Source organism: Lytechinus pictus, chromosome 17 (genome assembly GCF_037042905.1).
Source record: "Lytechinus pictus isolate F3 Inbred chromosome 17, Lp3.0, whole genome shotgun sequence".
In the NCBI taxonomy this organism is placed as follows: domain Eukaryota; kingdom Metazoa; phylum Echinodermata; class Echinoidea; order Temnopleuroida; family Toxopneustidae; genus Lytechinus; species Lytechinus pictus.
The window spans coordinates 2,985,146-3,005,740 of record NC_087261.1 but is presented as its reverse complement, the minus strand read 5'-3'; the positions used below and the strand labels follow the sequence as shown (position 1 = coordinate 3,005,740).

General features: G+C 35.9%; 1 protein-coding gene across 1 annotated transcript; it reads right to left on the bottom strand.

The window, feature by feature from the left end:
* Window positions 1-4,159: 4,159 nt before the first annotated feature.
* On the bottom strand, window positions 4,160-20,595 carry LOC129279901 (uncharacterized). The gene is made up of 9 exons (XM_064112360.1): window positions 20,183-20,595; window positions 18,718-19,065; window positions 17,610-17,972; window positions 16,642-16,725; window positions 12,578-12,795; window positions 11,921-11,999; window positions 10,398-10,604; window positions 9,408-9,498; window positions 4,160-6,253 (listed from the first exon to the last, which is right to left on the bottom strand). The coding sequence occupies exons 1-9, from the start codon at window positions 20,247-20,249 to the stop codon at window positions 4,957-4,959; spliced, it is 2,754 nt and encodes a 917-aa protein (XP_063968430.1). The 5' UTR covers window positions 20,250-20,595; the 3' UTR covers window positions 4,160-4,956.

Below are 20,595 nucleotides of genomic sequence, written 5' to 3'. Positions count from 1 at the left end.
CAGTGTTTCAAATTATAAGTCTCATAAATATGCATTTCAAATTTGAATATTACACACACACATATGGCACAGGGAAACATAAAACCGCGATTTCCTCAAAATAAAAGTTTGTGAAAACTATCAATAGTTTAAAGTTTCTTACGCAACTTAAATTCTTCGATTTAAAAGCGTTTCTCAATCGAATGTATAGTAAATGTCCTAATGCCACAAAAATTAAAAGAGTTTTCAAGTAAGATGGAATATATCTCATTTTATGTTATCCGAAAGGAGACAATGTGCATTTTACCAGGCGCGCATTTTGAAAGAAAAATTGAAAATACCGTACATTATGTACATAATTACATGTATAAGTACATACTAAAGCGGGTTTTTAATTACATGTATAAGTACATACTAAAGCGAGTTTTTAATTGAATAGCACAATTTGGCAATTCTTTGCATCCCAGCTCAAATTCTTGCTGAAATACTGAGGAATAACGTACGGGCGGATGCCAAGTGCACTTTTGCGTGAAAGTATCATTTTTTGCGTGAAATCTGCAAGAATGTCGAAAATCACGCATTTTGATATTTTGACGGATTATCATCATATTTTTTATTATCTTTGATATGGGATTATTTTTATTCATAATTTCAAATTATATATCTACTAAATATGCATTTCAATTTGGAATATTACACACACATATATGGCAATATGACATACAAAAATCGTGATTTACTCAAAATAGAAGTTTGTGAACATTATCAATAGTTCTAAGTTTTTTTACAAGTTATTTTCTTCGATTGAAATTGGTTCATCTATTGAATATCGATCGTTTCTAATGTCACAAATATTAAAAGAACTTTCAAGTAAGATGGAAGAAATATTTTGCGAAAGGGGGCATGCAAAATTTAGCGGGGAGGGGGGGGGGGGCATTTTGAATGTAAAATTGAAGATACTGTAAATTATCAACATAATTACATGAATAAGTACATACTTAAAACGAGTTACAAAATTTCTGGCCGCAACTGCCTCTCCCCCCCCCCCTCCCCCCGCTGCCTAAGGTCATGTATAGTGTCCGAAAGGATTACATGGAGCTGAAAGTGTCCCGTTTTTCAAGATAATATACCACTAGCGTAAAGGGGGGGGGGGGCAGACTGCCCCCCGACGAGTCACAACTCATGCAGGAGATGTACCCCTGCCCCCCCTGGCTCCTTTAGTCCTGCTCTGCTATGCATGCAGGCGAGACATAAAATAGGTATTGCCGTGGCAACGGCCATATTTTTTTAGACTTTGATAATCCAATAATTGAAGTAAAATGTAGATTGACAGAGTAGTTTAAAAATGCTAATTCGATCGTTTTATTCATACATGTTTATTTTCTATGCACTAGCGTACCTACGGGGGGGGGGGGGGCAGAGGGGGCAGTCTGCCCCCCCCCTGACGAGTACCAACCCATGCAAAAGACGTATCCATGCCCCCCCCGACGAGCTTGAAGACCTTTTTTGCCCCCCCCCCCCCTGACGAGCTTGAAGACTTTTTTTTGCTCGTCAATTTTTTTGGCCGACGGTTTTGCACCCCCCCCCCTGTGGAAAATCCTAGGTACGCTACTGTTTCTATGATTTTGGATATAGATATTCCTACAAAATTAATATTACCACGGTAACGGCAAATTAATTATCAGACCTATTTATGAATATCGCCACAGGTAGATTTTACGTTCAGCACCAATTAATTCGCGGAAATAGCAAGAAGATCGAACTCTACAAAAGTAAACATAATCCTATATACTATCATGACGAGTATCGCACTGATTAATATTAGTATGTGCAATATAGATGTAATATTGTGCGCTGTTTGTATTTTATCAGAAATGCGCATCCGATAAATGTACATTGTTATCTTTCGCTTATAACATAAAATTATATATCTTGCATCTTATTTCAACATTTGTTTTCACTATATGTGCCATGACAACAATTATTATGTATTTATTCGGTTAGCGCTAAAATTGACGAAATTGAGATGCAGAACACAAACATTATACTATTGATAGTTTTCACAAACTATTATTTTTAGTAAATCACGATTTTATATTTCATATTGCCATATATGTGTGTGTAATATTCCAAATTGAAATGCATATTTACTAGACTTATAATTTAAAACTCTGAATAAAAATAATTCCATATCAAAGAAAATAAAAAATATGATGATAATCCGTCAAAATATCAAAATGCGTGATTTTCGACATTCTTGCAGATTTCACGCAAAAAATGATACTTTCACGCAAAAGTGCACTTGGCATCCGCCCGTACGTTATTCCTCAGTATTTCCGCAAGAATTTGAGCTGGGATGCAAAGAATTGACAAATTGTGCTATTCAATTAAAAACTCGCTTTAGTATGTACTTATACATGTAATTAAAAACCCGCTTTAGTATGTACTGATACATGTAATTATGTACATAATGTACGGTATTTTCAATTTTTCTTTCAAAATGCGCGCCTGGTAAAATGCACATTGTCTCCTTTCGGATAACATAAAATGAGATATATTCCATCTTACTTGAAAATTCTTTTAATTTTTGTGGCATTAGGGCATTTACTATACATTCGATTGAGAAACGCTTTTAAATCGAAGAATTTAAGTTGCGTAAATAACTTTAAACTATTGATAGTTTTCACAAACTTTTATTTTGAGGAAATCGCGGTTTTATGTTTCCCTGTGCCATATGTGTGTGTGTAATATTCAAATTTGAAATGTATATTTATGAGACTTATAATTTGAAACTCTGAATAAAAATAATTGCATATCAAAGATAATCAAAAATATTAAAATAATCCGTCAAAATATCAAAATGCGTGATTTTCGACATTCTTTCAGATTTTACGCTAAAAAAGACAGTTTCACGCAAAATTGCGCTTGGCATCCGGCCGTACGCTATTCCTGGGTATTTTTGCAAGACTATTAGCTGGGATGCCAAGCATTAGCAAGCATTAACAAATTTTGCCGTCCAAAGTATAAAAAATCGTTTTGGCCGGTCTACTATTATATTCAGCAAATAACACATTTCATTGTTTCCATTAATTTCATTATACATTGTCTCCTGTAATATATTTTATTTCCTCTTGGGTGTTGAACCAAGACCCCCCCGCGCCTATGCAGTGATTGAACGTGATTGTGAACGGGGCGTTATAGAGCCATTTGAAGGTTAAAAATGAAGAGCCCCTACTGCGTTGGGTCTGGAGCAAACCCCGGTAGCTTATTTGCATAAAATTTAGCAAGCTTATAGCACAATGTTGTATCTTTCTTCCCGCTCTTTAATTTCAATCATCGGCAGCCCGGTCGTGTTCTTTTTTTTTCTTGCCCCTTTTCTTTATTTTCCAAAAAATAGCTTTTGACTAATTACATTCTACCTTCGTTTCCCGCTATTGTTTGCCATTTTGTCATCTTTTAATTTATTTCCCACCGTGCTATTGCATTACATTGCATTCTTTCGTATATTTTCCCGCTTTCCTTCCTTTTCTATTAAAAAAGTTTTTTCGTCGTTTTCTTTTCATTTTTTCCTTTCCCTTTCCTTTCCTCTTTTCCTTTTCCCCTTTCCTTTCCCTTTCCCTTTCTTTCTCCCTCCTTTTTATTCTTTTTCCCGTTTTTCTTTTATTTTCCCGGTGAAATCCGCCAGGGGGGGGGGGGCAACTTGCCCCCCCTGCCCCCCCCCCCGCCTGTTACGCCACTGCTCAAGTCAACGATTTCTGTTGAAATGTTTCGCTTGATATAAACGAAGATAACCTTTTCACCGATATGACTGCAATCTACCATCGTTATAAGTATTTGCTACTTTATTGAGTAGATATTAACACTGTCTTATGACTCAAGTCAACGATTTCTGTTGAAATGTTTCGCTTGATATAAACGAATATATGGAATATACGTAAACATAGAAATATTATCTACAATGTACACTGTAAAAATGAAGTGCCAATTTAGCAATTACAGTGATTGTATCATGTGTATAGTGACTGCACTACCAGTGCTGATTTTCTAGTTCAAATCTTAACTGGAAAATCAGCACTCGTAGTGCAGTCACTACAAGCACTGCAATTGCAAGTGCTAAATTAGCACTTCATTTTTTTACAGTGTATTGAATTATAAAAGAATACAATCATAACAATTAAGGTATGGTCTGAAACAAAGAGTACTGTTGATCAGCAAAGCCTCGGACATAACACACAAATTCTTAGGTTAAAAAACTACGACACAACCTATATACAATAATCATTATTTCCGACAATTCGTTTGATATAAATAACGTATTGTATAAAACGGGTACACAACACACATTAACAATCAAACTTAAAATCGCATTTTATATTAATCAAACTTAAAAGGACATTTTTCCGAACAATAATGTGCTAAATCAATTTGCATAAACTACCCTCACTCACCATAATGATGTCTTTATTATACAACTTATGACGCATAAAAAAAGAGTGTGTTTATTGTCGTTATGGTACATGATTTTGAAAAAGTGGACAGTACTATCCATTTCATTTACCAAACATCAAATATTCGTGTTTAAGGGACAGCAATATGGCGGGTGAGGATACACTATATAACTCCATACTTACATCATATTTCTGTACGGCGCATTAATAAAGTTATAACCTATCATACATTTTTTTTTTTTTATTCGCCATATCATTCAAATAAAGGTTGCATGACAAAATTCTATGTGTGTTCTTTCCTTTGTACTCTGCGGCGAAGCTGCATAGCGTTCTATTGTCTATATGTAAATCGAAACCTATTCAAATCCTTATCAATTAGCATAATTTCATTCTTAGGAGCATAAAAGCCATTGAATCCGGATTATGGTATATCGTTAAATAGTTATTCTTATAAATGTGCATTTATACTACACAGCTGCAAGATTAATAATATAAAAGTTTTACTATGGTTACATATACATCAAGCATGTTACTGAAACTCGGAGTAAACCTCATCGCTATATATTGGTTCAAATTTGGCTGCGTCTACTGCCTTAGGGTCTTGGATCTGATCTACAGTAGAATATTCTTCGTCGTGGCTTGTCTTCGAGTTAATATCTTCATATGTTCCTTCATCCATACCATATTCATTTGTATGTTGATACACGTGGTAATCTCCTACCTCCTTTCCAGAATCGAGGATATTGTACTGGTCACTCGAAGAGGCATCCAGTTCTCGAGGAACGGGTCCATTCATGTCCATTTTACTTGGATCTTGGTAGCTGTGGTATTCGGGTTCATCATCTGGCTGATCTGAGCCGGATGCTTCCATCTTTGGTCCTGGACCTTTTGGGCCAGTTGATAGACTTTGGTAATCTCCAGGGGATACTGGGGTGACCTTTTTGGGATTGAGACCTTGTCGAGAAATCTGATCGTCCTGTTGTCGATGGTTCAGAGCTTGGTACCCACTGAACGATTCTGCAGGCATTTCTTTCGTGATGTCTTGCTCCTGTGGAGAACCCTCAATGGTATTATAAACATCGTCGTTGTGAAGCTGTGGAGACTGCTCCGAGTGGCCTTCTTTTGGTAGATCGAGGACACCGTATCCATTGTTTGCCTTTATATCTGATACACCAGCTGGCGTCTTTAATGCCCGGGTGATGTCTGATGACTTATTGAAGGTGAGCGCGTTGTACTCCAACTCATCGTCAAGAACAGCAGAACCATCTGTTTGTCCATCTTTCCCACCGTTTTGTGTCCCATGTTGGGGCAAATCCCTTTTCGTATCAAGAGAAGAATAAACATTCGTTGATGGCGACGGTTTGTCTAAGTCCTGATACAAACTGCCGGTTCCTATTTGGTCCATTGTTGCTTCCTTTGGTTTCTTTGATGGCCGTGGGTTGATAGCTTGTTCGTAGGTGTGATAATCATCCTCGTTGAGGGCGTCATCGTTAACATCAATGGTGGATGGATCTTCGGGAGAGTAATAAGTGACTGGATTCAGTTCTCCACTCTCGGATGTGATACCACTGAAGGCATCACCATGGGGTTGGGAATCAACAATGTTTGTCTTTATATGGCGATGGCCTTCGAATTCTTCATACTGACTGTCAACGTCAGCTGGTTTTAGTGGTGCACGGGGAGAAGGGCCGTCATTGGAAGTCGTACCGACGATCAAGTCTGGGATCGGAAGGCCTCCATCTTTTGAACAATACACTGGGTTGTTATACATGTTGGAATCGTCCTCGTCTTTTTCATGGGGTGCAGCCATCTCTGGATTTCGGGATCTGTGAATCAATCAGTAATTTTTATTAGCATAAAGTTATAGAATTATAATTCCCTAATGATTTCTTCATGACAATACAATAATGACATTTCCATTTCTCCAAGTAAAAAAAATGCTACACATCAGGCGCACTGCCACCTTTCTTATCTGCAAGTTGCACTCCCATGACCAGCAGATACTTAGCAAAAGTGCTATTTTGGGGATTTGAGTTTCATCTTTTGTAAGGACAAAGTTAATTCCAGTAAATATTATACAGTTATTGCCTACCTAGAGTTTGAATATAACATTTCCTCTCCCCGACGGAGTTGTATTTTTCCCAAGGGATTATATTTTGCCCGAAGCGAGCAGCGCTGAGGGAAAATATTATCCCGAGGGGAAAATATAGCGTCGGAGGGGAGTTGAAATGTTATTTATTAAAACGATAGACCAGGCAATATCTGTTATATTATATAGTATATGTGGATTCGCCATCAGAAATTGCAGGCATCATCTGGCTCAAACCCGAAATTCTTGCTACAGCTCTGATCCATCTACGTCATAATAGATTTTTTTTTTTAATACATCAAACGCGTTCTTCATGCAATCGACGCATTAACATTAGCGCGTACATCAAATAAACTACCTTGTTACGCAACTTGTATGCAGCGAGTGACGTCACCTTAGTGAATATAACGCCGCAATTGAAAATACAACGCAGTATATTCCCTGAGGTGACGTCAAAACCTAGAATATAACAAATGCGATCCTCGCAGCTATGGTCACGTGATGGCGTATTGACCTATCACTGATTCGAATCTACATAACCTATGTAATATATCATATTATTAACAGGAAAAGACAAAGAGAATATAGGAATAGATACATATTATATATAATATGTTATTAATATATCCTATGATATTCTATTAACAGGAAAATGCATAGGGCATAGACATAGATACATCATATTCTGTTATATCCTATAGCTCTTGTGAATATTCATGAATACTCTAGACGAACGATTGGCCAATTCGTGATCATGTGACAATGTATAATTTCAATAGGAAAACACATCGCGCGCTGCGAATAGCTCCGTATTGTTTTCGATGTACTTTCATTGGCAGAACTGCGCATGCCCATGCTCGATATTTTCTCTCAACGTTGAACTGCGCATACTCCCTGACTTGACCCAGATCATCCACAATCGATCGTAAATAAAGTACAAGCTCTCGCTCAAATTATTTACTGAAAAAAAAAAAACCTGTGGAATTGTGCAGAAAATATAATTTCGACGGCCATTCATACAGGATCCTTAAATTGGGAATAAACATACCTTACATGTTGAGTCAAGATCCGATATCAATTTTTATTAGACCATATATTTAGCCTGCGCGTATTTATTTACATCTTGAGTCCAACTGCGCAGCAACGGCCAACGCAGCGCAGCGGACCTCCCATTAAGTGCAGTCGGGTAGAAGCCGCGCGCAGCCTACCCAGGAACTGTTTAGCATTAGCTCGACAGAAATAGAGAAGGACTAGGTCCGGCAACGTTAGATTTGGTCTAGATTGGTTAAAACAGAAAAGACTATACGTCAACAAGTAAAGAGGGACATAAAACAAATACATCGGGCGTTTCTTTCGAAAGCATAGTGGGAATTATTTATCCGAGGTTGGACAGGCAATTACTATTTTTCACTCAGGGCTTCGCCCCTCTGGAAAAAATGTTGTTGCCAGTTCGCCCCTCGAGAAAAATGGTTATTGTCAGTCCAACATCGGATACATAATTCCCATTATGTCCTAAATAAATCAAATCCTGTATGCTGATTGGTTTGAATAGCATCATGTGACCAAACATATTCTTATTATTTTGCGATGATGTCAGAAATGAAACGCCCACCGAAGAAAATGTGCTATTCCGTGACGTCAACGATGGAATAGTCTACTATTCCATCATTGACATCACAGATCATAATGGCGCAAGCACTAATATGCATTCCGCCCACTGAGCGCGTAGCTTAGAACTTCAGGAAAAGTAAGTCAGTCAGCGCAGCTGGTTTGGTTCAGATTTAAAAAAAAAGGTATGAATTAAGAGATCAAGAACTAGATTATCAAGATCTATTGCTCTAACTTATTAAAGTAGGATATAAAACAAATATACCAGGCCTTTATTTCGAAAGTATAGAGGGAATTATTCATCCTCGGTTGTACTGGCAAAATCACTATTTTTCCCTCGGGGCTTTGCCCCTCGGGAAAAATAGTAATGGAAGCCTGGTATATTTGTGTACTATACTTTCTGAAAGCCTGATATATTGTTAAAGGTCAAGTCCACCACAGGAAAATGTTGATTTGAATAAATAGAGAAAAATCAAACTAGAATAACACTGAAAATTTCATCAAAATCGGATTTAAAATAAGAAAGTTATGACATCTAAAAGTTTCGCTTATTTTTCAAAAAACAGTGATATGCACAACTCAGTGGCATGCAAATGAGACAGTCGATGATGTCCCTCACTCACTATTTTTTTGGTTTTTATTGTTTGAATTATACAAGATTTCATTTTTTACAGATTGGACAATAAGGACCGACTTGACTGAACCATATAGTATTAAACAATGCTAATTCCACAGGTTAAGGGAGGAATTATTGTCGTTTCACTTGACGATGAGGAGAAAATAGGAATATTTCACATTTCATATACTAAAATACAAAAGAAATAGTGAGTGGATGATGTCATCAGTCTCCTCATTTGCATACCGAACAGGATGTGCATATAACTGTTTTGTGAAATTAAGCGAAACTTTATTAAACATGTCATTACTTTCTTATTTTACATCCGATTTTGATGAAATTTTCAGTGTTATGTTTGTTGGATTTTTCTCTTTTTATTCAAATAAACTTTTTGTTGGGGTGGACTTGTCCTTTAAGAGGAAAAGGCATATAGGCATAGGAATAGATACATTGTGTCTAGGTAACGGATTCTATTTCGATGAGGTTAGTGTAGAACGCCACTTAAAAATTCAGAACACTTTTTTTTAGATTTGTTGTATACATATTATGTATATGTTACCAGGTTATAAATTATGAATCATAATTTCACCTTGACTGACTATTCCTTAATTCGAATACAAAAAATAGCCTGAATAAACTTCCCCATTAAAACAGAAATATAACTTACCTTTTACGGATATATAGAATAATTATGACCACGACAAGTACCACTAAACCAACAACAGAACATGCTGCTGCAATTGCAGCTGTATTTTGCCCTGCAAGAGAAAAAAAAATGTAAAGTAAATAATTATTTCTGTTTAAAGCACATTACTAGATTACTTCTATGATGACTACTTTTTTACATCGCCGTACATATTGTTTTGGCTTTCCGGGTTTAGCTGATGGTTATCTCATGAGAAGTGCAAGAAATGAATGAATAAGACAAATTTGATGGCCATTTATCGCGAAAATGTAAAAATAATGGAGTTGATAATCTTTGCAAACACTAGAATCCCCTGTTATAGGTAATGTTACATCGTAAAATTCGTTCTGAAAGTGGGCAAATGGATTCTTCTGATGAATATGTCTAGTGCTTTGTAAAAATTAAATAAATGCAGAAATTTCACACTATTTAATTTCATGTTCAGTTCTTAGCTTCGTGATCGTACAGATATTATAAGAACAGCTGATTTATTTACATAACACGGATGGTGCGTCCCTTCGGAACATGTCGGAAAGATAAGTTTTCTGATATTGGTTTAATGAACGACCATCATAATAACTGATAGGTTACACCAAAATAAATCCTTATACGAAAAACCAAAAGAGCAGACACGTTTTGTTTGTTCTACTTACCGGAGTCTTTAAAATTTATAGTCTTTATAGAAATGATAAATGATATGGGGTCGTTATAACATGGATTCTTCTTGATAGATACCCGAGAGAATAATTGATGCTCAATATTAAAAAAAAAACAAATATATATATATATATATAAGTGTGATCAATCTTGGCGATGTACGTGTACGGGTCTCCTTCATAATAATTGTGCCCGAAAGCTTGATGAAGAAGGGTATTGACCTTGCTACGACCCTCTCCATACACTTGATCTCGAATATATATATATATTCTGTAAATTAATTGGCCAATAGAAGATGACTTAATTCACCCCCACCTCGTAAATTTCCTTGTAGAGATGGTACTGAGCTATCAGTTGAGGCTTCCGATTTTGTCACAGCGTTTTCTGTTGACTCCTTTGTTGACATGGTTGAAGAGCCCCTGATTGAATTAGACATCTGATGGCTTGTCGGTTGTGTTGTTGACCAAGAAGGAACGGACACACTTGACCTGGTATAAGCATCAGTTGATAGAGATGTTGTCTCTATAATATACCATGATATATTAAGAACAAGGTTCGAATGAATAACATTGAAGATGATGAGAGTTGAAATAATATATCGAATGGAATCATATTTGCACATTACGTATTACCAATGGGGCAACAGTGGGGCAGAGCCATAGGCACCATGTGGTAAGGGCATGTAAAGGAGGGAAATAAGAAGAATAAGAAGGGCGGGGGGGGGGGGGCATCCTGCATCTGTTGATCGTTAGCTTGTTGCTCGACTGTAAAAAAAGTGGAAGTTAGAACTATAAAAAGGGTTAAGTTAGGTTTACACCAAAACCGAATTCTCCCGAATAATTTCGGACCGAAGAGGTGAATCGGTCCGGAATAGATCCCGAATCGGAGCCCAATTGCCAAGAATTGACTTCCAAGAGTTGCCCAAATGCCTCCCAGAATCCAACCGAATTCCATCCAAATACATCGAATGTGGCCCGAATAAAATTTGTCGTAGCGACATTCGTGAGTATTTCGGAGGGCATTCAGCTTGTTTTGAACATTTCAAAACGAGTCGAATCCCTCCACGAATGTTCCTGAATCCCTCCCTTTCAATTTAGTATTCATCACCCAGTGCACATGTATCCTTTTTATTTTTTATATCTATGTTTGTTAATACCTTAATAACGAATATAGCCAAATGCGCCGAGATCGGACCGTTACGCCCCGAATAGGTCCGAATCAGATTCGAATACTCCGAATGCCTCCCCTAATCCAACCGAATGTCATCCGAATACACCCCAAACGTGGCCCGAATGAAATTTGTTGTGACCACATTCGGGAGTATTTTGGAGGCTATTCGGCAGGGTTTGAACATTTTAAAACGAGCCGAATTTTTCAGCGAATGTTCCCGAATCCATCCCGAACTTATTCGCATTCGTGGAAAAGATCAATACTCCCGAAACCGGAACCGAATCAGCTACATGACCACTCGAATACACGTTTTCCATCCGAATACATTAGAATGAAATTCGTCGGGGCAACATTCTGGAGTATTTTAGATGGTATTCAAATCCCCTCCACCATGTCCACGAATGTTCCGAAATCCCTCCAAAAGTTTCGCTCATTCGGGGAGGGAGAAATTTTTTTCCCCGAATCTTTCCGAATACACATACTCGGTGGATTCAGGAGAATTTTCCCTCCCCGAATGAGCATCCTACGTGAGTAAGGCAACGGCGTGCATGAACTAGTTGGAGGTGTTGCGCATGGCAACCGGATTTTGTGAATGAAGCAAACTGGGCAATTATCGACGTGAATGACATAATGTTTGAAATGAAGAAATCATGATTTAATTTTATTACCTGTAACAGGAACTAAAGTTTCATAGAGCTGTATGTCAAGAACACTTGAAAGTCTCATCCCCGTAGCCGTGAAAGTTATCTATTTCATAAAGATTGAATGGAGAAAACAACAACAAAAATCTTCTTACATGCATGAAGAGTGAATCTGCACAAGTGTTACATAATAATGTTATAACTAATACTATTAATACTAACATAATAATAATAATAACAATAATAATAATGATGATAATAATAATAATGATCATAATAATAGTTTATATTTTTCTGTATTTTCAGATAATAGGAATATGCAGGGGCGGATCCAAAAGGGGGGGGGGCACATTTTTCATTTTCGGAGGAATAAATGACAAGCAAAAAAAAAGTCTTAAATTTCAAAGGAGGGGGGCACACCTCCGTTTTAATGGCATTTTTACATTACAAATTTTAATTTTGCTTCTCAAGGGGGGGGGGGGGTGCCCCCTATGCCCCCCGGATCCCGTTAATTAAATTGATTGAACATGTTTGAGGGGGTATTTTTTTTAATTCCAGAATTCATTCATGGGAACGGTCATACACGTCGGCGTAGTAATAAACTGGAATATGTCAAAACCTCATAATGGGGTTGGCGAGGGGGATAACAAAAATTGTAAGAAAGATTACCTGTCGTTTTCATACCTCGATATCTTGGGCTCTTTCGCACTTGTATGAAATGTATTCATATACGATATATCCCTGAGTGTCCCCATACAAGTAGGGGTCCTGTGTCTTGCAAACCGTCACACTTAGAGAACCAGAGTCTCGCTGCCAACGAGCAAATGATAGTATGCCTTCTCTTGATGTAAAGGTGTGATTAATGGTGAAACTTGATGAATCATCTGTTGTTAAAATGTAGTCTAAACACACAATGAGTATTAAAAGAGATGGACCGAAGTATTAGATGATTTCGCAATTATAAACGAACTAGTGACAATGAAAAACGGTGCAATTTTCGGGGGGGGGGGGTGTGGAAACAAAACGGCTGTTGCCAAATACCAAGAAATGTTTAATCTAATAGTTCGATACCTTGTAATGTATGCCATGTAATATTAGCATAATAATGTACAATTTAGAATAATAATTTATGTAAATATAAACCCCTGAAAAAAAGTTTGAAAATCTGTGTTTGGCCATTAATTTCTCCCAACTCCCAATATTACAAAATACATATTTTACATCATTCAAAAGATCATTTAATTCTCTTTAAAATGATTCCATGCTTGTCACTAGCGTACCTAAGTTAGGGGGGCAGTCTGCCCCCCCCCTGACGAGTCACAACTCATGCAGGGGACGTACCCCTGCCACCCCCCTGACGAGTCACAACTGTTCCAGGGGACAGACGTGTGCCCCCTCTTTTGAACTTGAAGACCTTTTTATTTTATTTTATTTATTTATTTATTTTTTTGCTTGTCAATTTTTTTTTCTGGTACGAAATCCTTTTTTTGACCTTTTTTTTTTACTTGTCAAATTTTTTTGCCCCCCTTTTGGAGAATCCTTGGTACGCCGCTGATGCTTGTCATGATCATGCCATCATGAAAAGAGCAGGATTAAAAAAATGTTGGATGAGGTCTGAATTTCAAAATGAGCAAAAAAGGTTTTTTTGGCCATTAATTTCTCCCAACACCCAATTCTACACAATGCATATTCGATATGAGTCAAAAGATCATTTAATATTCTTTCAAATGATACAATGCTTGTTATGATCATGCCATTATGAAAAGAGCAGGATTAAAAAATGTTGGATGAGGTCTGAATTGAAAAGCTGCAAAATGAGCAAAAAAAGTTTGGAAATCTGAGTTTGGCCATTAATTTGTCCCAACTCCCAATTCTACACAATGCATATTTGATATGAGTCAAAATATCATTTAATATTCTTTCAAATGATACAGTGCTTGTTATGATCATGCCATCACGAAAAGAGAAGGATTCAAAAGTGTTGGATGAGGTCGGAATTGAAAAGCTGCAAAACGAGCAGAAATAGTCATGAACAATGAAGGGTCAATACAGAACATGATTCTTTTGTCTGTGTCAGTATAAATGAAAATCCATTCAAATCAAGCCTTTGCTTCTGTAGAGATGGTTCTGTGAGATAACATGAATTGAGTCGTGGTTTGAAATACCAATGCATGTTTATTTGTTTGCTATGTGTTTGCTTGTGCAGAGGTGTGTTTGATCCCATGTTAATGATGAAAACAAAAGAAACCGCTGAGAAACTCACTCATCACCACTGAAAAAAGAACAGTGACTTTCAATATTGTGTCATTTTGCAACTTTTGAAATTTGACCTTGCCCTACATTTCAAGGCACTGCACATCCATGTGAAGCATAATCATATAATGTAGGGTATCATTTTAAAGGTATTGTTTAACTTTGTGAGCAGCCCATTAAACAAATTATCAAACCAAGATGAAACATGTGTACATGTGCATGTATTAGAACTAATAAACCCTGAAAACAACCATTATTGAGAATAAAAGCTAAAACTACAAGGCAAACCCCGATTTTGTAAATAGGCGTCTTATAGACGCCTGAATAGTACACATAAGTGTATGGGATGAAAATAAGATGTTGTTTTCGGTCACTTTATATTTCAATTTTTGAAGCACTAAATAATTATTTTAGAACGCAATTTTTTCTGGGCTTCATTTTTGTAACATATCACAGACACAGGTGACAAGTGTGACCTTCTAGCTCAGATTTTAAAAAAGTCAAACCAATGTTAACCAATCACTTTAAGGAAAATTAAATGATCCATTGGATAAATGATCCATTGGACTTTTCGTAGACTTTAAAAAAGCATTTGACTCCACAAATCACAAAATACTTTAAAAAAACTTTCTCATTATGGAATCCGTGGTGTTACTTTAATTTTATTTCACAGTTATTTGAGTAACCACAAACAATTTACAGTGTTCAATTCTAAGAACTCTAATTATCAAACTGTTTCTTGCGGTATTCCGCAAGGATCTATCCTCGTTCCCATACTTTTGTTGATTTTCATCAATGATTTAAATTCGGTATCTCCACTATTAAATTGTTTGTTATTTGCAAACGACACCAATATATTTTATAAACACAGTGATGTGGAATGTCTTGCTCAAAACTTTAATTCTGAACTTTCAAAGGTAAGCAAATGTGTTGAAGCGAATAAATTACAACTTAATTATGAAAAGACCCATGTAATGTTGTTCAATTCTCCGAAAAAAGTACAAAAGAAGTAAATATATATATTAATGGCAACTTAATTCAACATGTAAATACTACACAATTTTTAGGAATTAGTATAGACATGGATTTAGAATGGAAGACACACGTTTATGAGGTTTTAAGGTTTCCATAACAATAGGAATAATGAGTAAACTTAAAGACATTTTACCACAAAATATTCTTCTTATATTGTATAATTCATTGATTTTACCTTACATATCTTATTGCAATATTGTTTGGGGATCCTGCAAGCAACACTTACTGAACCGCATCTTTCTTCTTCAAAAGAGAGCAGTTCGTATAATTTGCCATAAACCCTTTCTAAGTCATAGCAGACCTCTTTTCTTGAAATTAAATATACTCCCAATTTCTTTACTACATGATTTTCAATTATCTGTTTTTACGTGTTCCTATTATAACAACCTTTTGCCTAATAATTTTGACAACTTTTTTTTCAAACCAATAGAGATATACATATATATAATATTAGAAACTCAGCTGATACTCGTGCAATAAATGGCCATTATTCTTTCTCAAACGACATATTTTTATGTAGGGGTCCCATTATTTGGAAAAAGATCCCTCAAAATATTAAGCAGTGCAAAACCCTTCAAAGCTTTAAAATACATTTAACAATACATTTCATGCACAAAGTCTAATACTAATAGTAATAATGATATAGATACAATTGTATCATTTTGTTATGTTTGTTGTTCTGTATTTCCTTACTGCATTTGTTTTTTAATTGTGTTGTTTTGTGTTAATTTCAGGATCACTAATCTATAAGTTCCTTGTAACTTTTCAGTGATCCTTCCACTATTCTTAAATATACTCACTTTTGTTATAATGTATTTTATTGAAATATTTATACTTCTTGATTTGTATGTTTTTTATGAAGATTGTGGAAAATAAAGTTTCAATTTCAATTTCAAATCCATTCATTGATATTAATTAAACATTGATATTTACTAGAACCGAAAAGGAATTATCGATCAAAGTCAAACGAAACCATTGAGAAACTCACCCATCACCACGGAAAAAAGAACAGTGACTTTCAATATTGTGTCATTTTGCAACTTTTGAATTTTTACCTTGCCCCACATTTCAAGGCACTGCACCTCCATGTGAACAATAATCATATCATGTAGGGTATCGTTTTAAAGAAAATTAGATGTTCTATTCATTGATATTAATTACACATTGATATTTACTTATTTCCAAACTTTTTCTGAGGAGTTTATATTAAATAATTCATCGAATTAATCATGTATAAAGCGCTTATAGATCTTTGATATTAAGCGCTATAATAAAAACAATGATATTATCATTATCTATGTACATGTTCATGTTTAATTGTGACATCCTTCTCGATTTGTCTATTCAGAATTGTTCATACAAGCTTCCGAATAAGTAAATCAATCCCCAATGATATTACATTGATGATTTGGTAAAGTGGATGAAATATTGAAAATTATTCGTACTCGTACAATACTTACAATAATTATTGATATTTCCAATTTCCCAGCTTCCACTACCAGTCACCAGTTGGCAGGGGACGTCTTGAAAATCACAAGCCCAGTCTATGGATAAAATTGAGTAGGATCAATGCGTCAATTTTTTTTTTTATGTTATGGCTGTAACTCCCCCCAATAATAATGATAATTATAATAAAAAAAACACAGTATGAATTTTGAAGGAATATTTGAAAAAGAGGATTTTTGAAAAAAAATGAATAAAGAAATTACAAAATTTGCATTTTTGAGCTAACAATGACTGTTATTGGTTAACTAGAGCATCTTTGCACACAAAAGGAGCATTTTGCACCCTATATAGTGCAGAGTTGTACACTTTGTAGAAAAGGTCTACCTCTGCACCTATTTAATCTGAAGAAAAAACACAACTAAGTGCAAGTGAACTGTGCAAAGTTACACAATGGTGGCTCAGGGGTGTGCGTCATGAACAGGAGGTCATTCGTTCGATCCCCGGCCGATTCACATCAAAGACTAATAAAACATAGAACCTTCTTCCTTCTTGCTAAGCGCTCAGCATTTTAATTGGAGAAGGTAATCAAATTATGTTATATAGGGCCCGCTGGTAGAGCCGTCTCCTATCCTGGATAAATAAATCTTTATTGTTAGCATTATTATCATTGTTATTATTATTATCATTATCAATATTTGCAATTCCAGATGCAAACAAGAATCAAATGGAGCAAAAATGCACATTTTCACAAAGGGTGCAAAACTGCAAGACTGTATACACAAGATGCTGTGGGTGTATGGTGCAAATTTGATTTTTTTTTTGGTCTTAATATTCCTATAAACAGGAACCCTGAAGGTAAGCCGTCTTGTACGGATTTAATGTGGTAAACGTTCCTAATCGTCTTATCTATAATGATCATAAAGTTAAATAGATGTAGAGTATACATGGTGTATTAGTATGCATATAGACATCTATAAATTACCTGGCTTGACTAAACCGACTGAAAATGAAAATCCTTTCTTCGTCTCTGAATAATCTGATGTGAACCAAAGCCATAGATATGATCCGATGGATGATATTTCGAGAGGAAGCGAAGATCCCGAAAGAAGAGCTCTTTGAGTGACTTTCTCCAAAGAGTTTGCCAGCCCCTGAAAGACAATAAGAGAATCACCTTCTCGAGAATATGAACCATTGTCAAGATCGAATCCATTGAACTGTACCCTGATCCTGGAGCCAATAGGAGCTATTACCTGCCACAGCACTCCGACATTGTTGTCATATTCATCTGGGTAATTTGGAGAAGTTATATTCATCATTGATTCTTCACTGGTCATATTGATGACTTCTGCATAATGAAAGTTAGAAAGCGGAAAAAGAAGAAAGCATGTTGTCGGGATTGGTATTATCAACTTGATACAAGCGATATACGTATTTTTTTTCTTTACTCCGTCATCCTCACGTACGTTTAACACTACACGCATATTTGTGAGTCTTTAGTTTTAACATGGACCGTATCGGGCCTACTTTAGGGTCAATGGTTTTAATGCTATGTTCGATTTCTTATCTGCTACAGTGAATTGATTTTCATGTAATAAAATGTTATCTTATAGTGCATTTATGGTACTGCAATTAAGTCTAAGTTTGGGTTTGAGTGTAATTAATTATCATCATGATCTTACTACCAATAGGTATTAAAAATGTATCTTGTTAGCCCATCTTGCTCTTCGTTAGCATCTCGATCACAGGGTCATGGGACAAGATTTTTCATATATAGGGTGTTGTATGGGAATTGCATTAAAAAAATGGAAAAGCCATCCACCCCCCTCCCCACAAAGGTTGTCGCTCCCAAACCCCTGTCATTTTGGAACCAGAACTTTTTCTTTTTTTCTTTCCAATCTGATTTCTAGGGAGTGCTCCCTATGGTCACGATGGTAAAGAACATTCGCATCACCCCCTTGAAAATACGGGGGTGCTTCACACCTAGCACCTCCGCTTCCCATCATGCTCGATATCAAATTTGAAGACATTGTATACAATGATAAAATTAGGGTCGTACTCTAATCATTTAACATGCATTCTGGTCTATTCACCATGTTCATCCGGTTCGATTGTACTGACTGATAAGGAGAATCCTTTCCTCCTCCATCGGTCATCTGATGTAAAATGAAGCCACATATAGGAGCCAGTTGATGAAATGTCATCAGGTAGTGAAGATCCTGAAAGTGTTGCTATCCTTGTGGCGTCAGAGAACAAATCTGTCAATCCAACATAGACCGTTAGGGAATCCCCGTCCGATATTTGGAAATCACTGAATTGTAACCTGATCCTGATCCCAGTGGGAGCTATCATCAGTAACACGATGTCAGCATTGTTGTAATAATTCGCCGGATAATTTGGAGACGTAATAGTCGTTGTTCCTTCATCACTCAAGTAGATGGCTATTAAATAAAGAAGAAAGTGAGAAAGAAAAGCAAATCATACAGAGGTATGAAGAATGCAGGAAGAAACCATAGAATATGATAAAGATTTGTAATAAAAAAGGAAATGTGAATGAAGAAGAATATGATAAATGAAAAAAATAATCATCAACCTAGCTGACTGTATTTTGCCATTCCGAGTTAATAGTATTTCAGATTTTGCCCTCTCTTGATATTGAAAGTCTGAGGCCATTTCTCAAACTTCGAAAATGAGTTTATGATATAAGGTGTGTAATTGTATGTTTTTTGGGGTACGAAATATTAAAACAAAATGATAATATCGGAATTTCGTAAAGGTTGTTTGCAATAAAACAAATTAAGCTCCTTTTGAAATAACCCTTGGGAGACGCGTATTCTCATATGCCACAGCTGGGGGCCTTCAACTAACAACAACAACAACAATAATAATAACAGAAAAATTAACGATCACATTAATAACAATAACAACTTCTTTAATAATGATGATATTAATGATAATAAAAACAATAATAATAATGATAATAACATTAACAATAAACCTAATACAATAATAATGATGATGATTACAATAACAATAATAATAATAATAATAACAAATGAATGAGTTGATATCAAGCTATCATCATGAAGAAAATATCATAGTATTTTGGTCTTTAAAGGGACGAAAGGGAAGGAATGATTGGAATAGGTATCCCTCCCCTGCATGCACATTTTCATTTTTTTTTAATTTAATAGGTTGGAACAGAATCCGGCCATCACTGACCTTCCGTCTTTGAAATAATCACTTGCGACATTAATGTTATCAGCAAATTTCTCATGACATGTTCATGCACGATTGTCTGGCTATAGTCACGTGACGGGAGGACTTGTCAAACTTGCCCCATGTAGCAAAATGATCGATCATAATTAGGGTTAAATTGCAATTACATATATTAAATTACACCAATTATTGGATGAAGTCATATTGTGATTTTATCTCTCCGAACTCAACACATACCCCCTCGTAAATACCGTAATTACCTAACTCTATACATGGTATATTTCTTACCAATGGATTGATTGAAAAATAAATATATCCTGATATTATCATTAGACTTACTTTGATCTTGAGATTTAGTGCCACCTGTCATCAGTACGAGCACGATAAATACAATCCATATCCCCATGTCTATCGATCGTTGGTGTATCACTTTAGATATGCTTCGCGTTCATCACAATCACACACAGGGAAAATAGCAATCAAACTGTTACCAATATGTAATTCTAAGGCCGCAGTTTTGACAACGGATGATTTGGCAAGATCCACATAAGCTTAGCAGAGCTTCATGTTTGAAACAGACATCATATTATACGTTTATTTCATATCGTGACGGTCGCCTTGGTCTATTGATCTTGACTAGGCCTACGTAATCATGCAGAAATACAAGAGTCACACGAGGACAAATCAGATCCATTATTCACATTTCTTGTGCAAACATAATTGCTCAGTGGTTTCCAATCTACAGGCGTTAT

What these genes read in the sequence shown, in the direction of transcription:
- LOC129279901 (XM_064112360.1), bottom strand. Translation starts at nt 20,249, where the DNA reads ATGGGGATATGGATTGTATTTATCGTGCTCGTACTGATGACAGGTGGC. An exon ending in CACTAAATCTCAAGATCAAA is followed by an intron (nt 19,066 to 20,182) that starts GTAAGTCTAATG and finishes TTTATTTAATAG; the next exon opens with CCATCTACTTGAGTGATGAA. An exon ending in TCTACAAGGAAATTTACGAG is followed by an intron (nt 9,499 to 10,397) that starts GTGGGGGTGAAT and finishes TTTCTCTTGCAG; the next exon opens with GGCAAAATACAGCTGCAATT.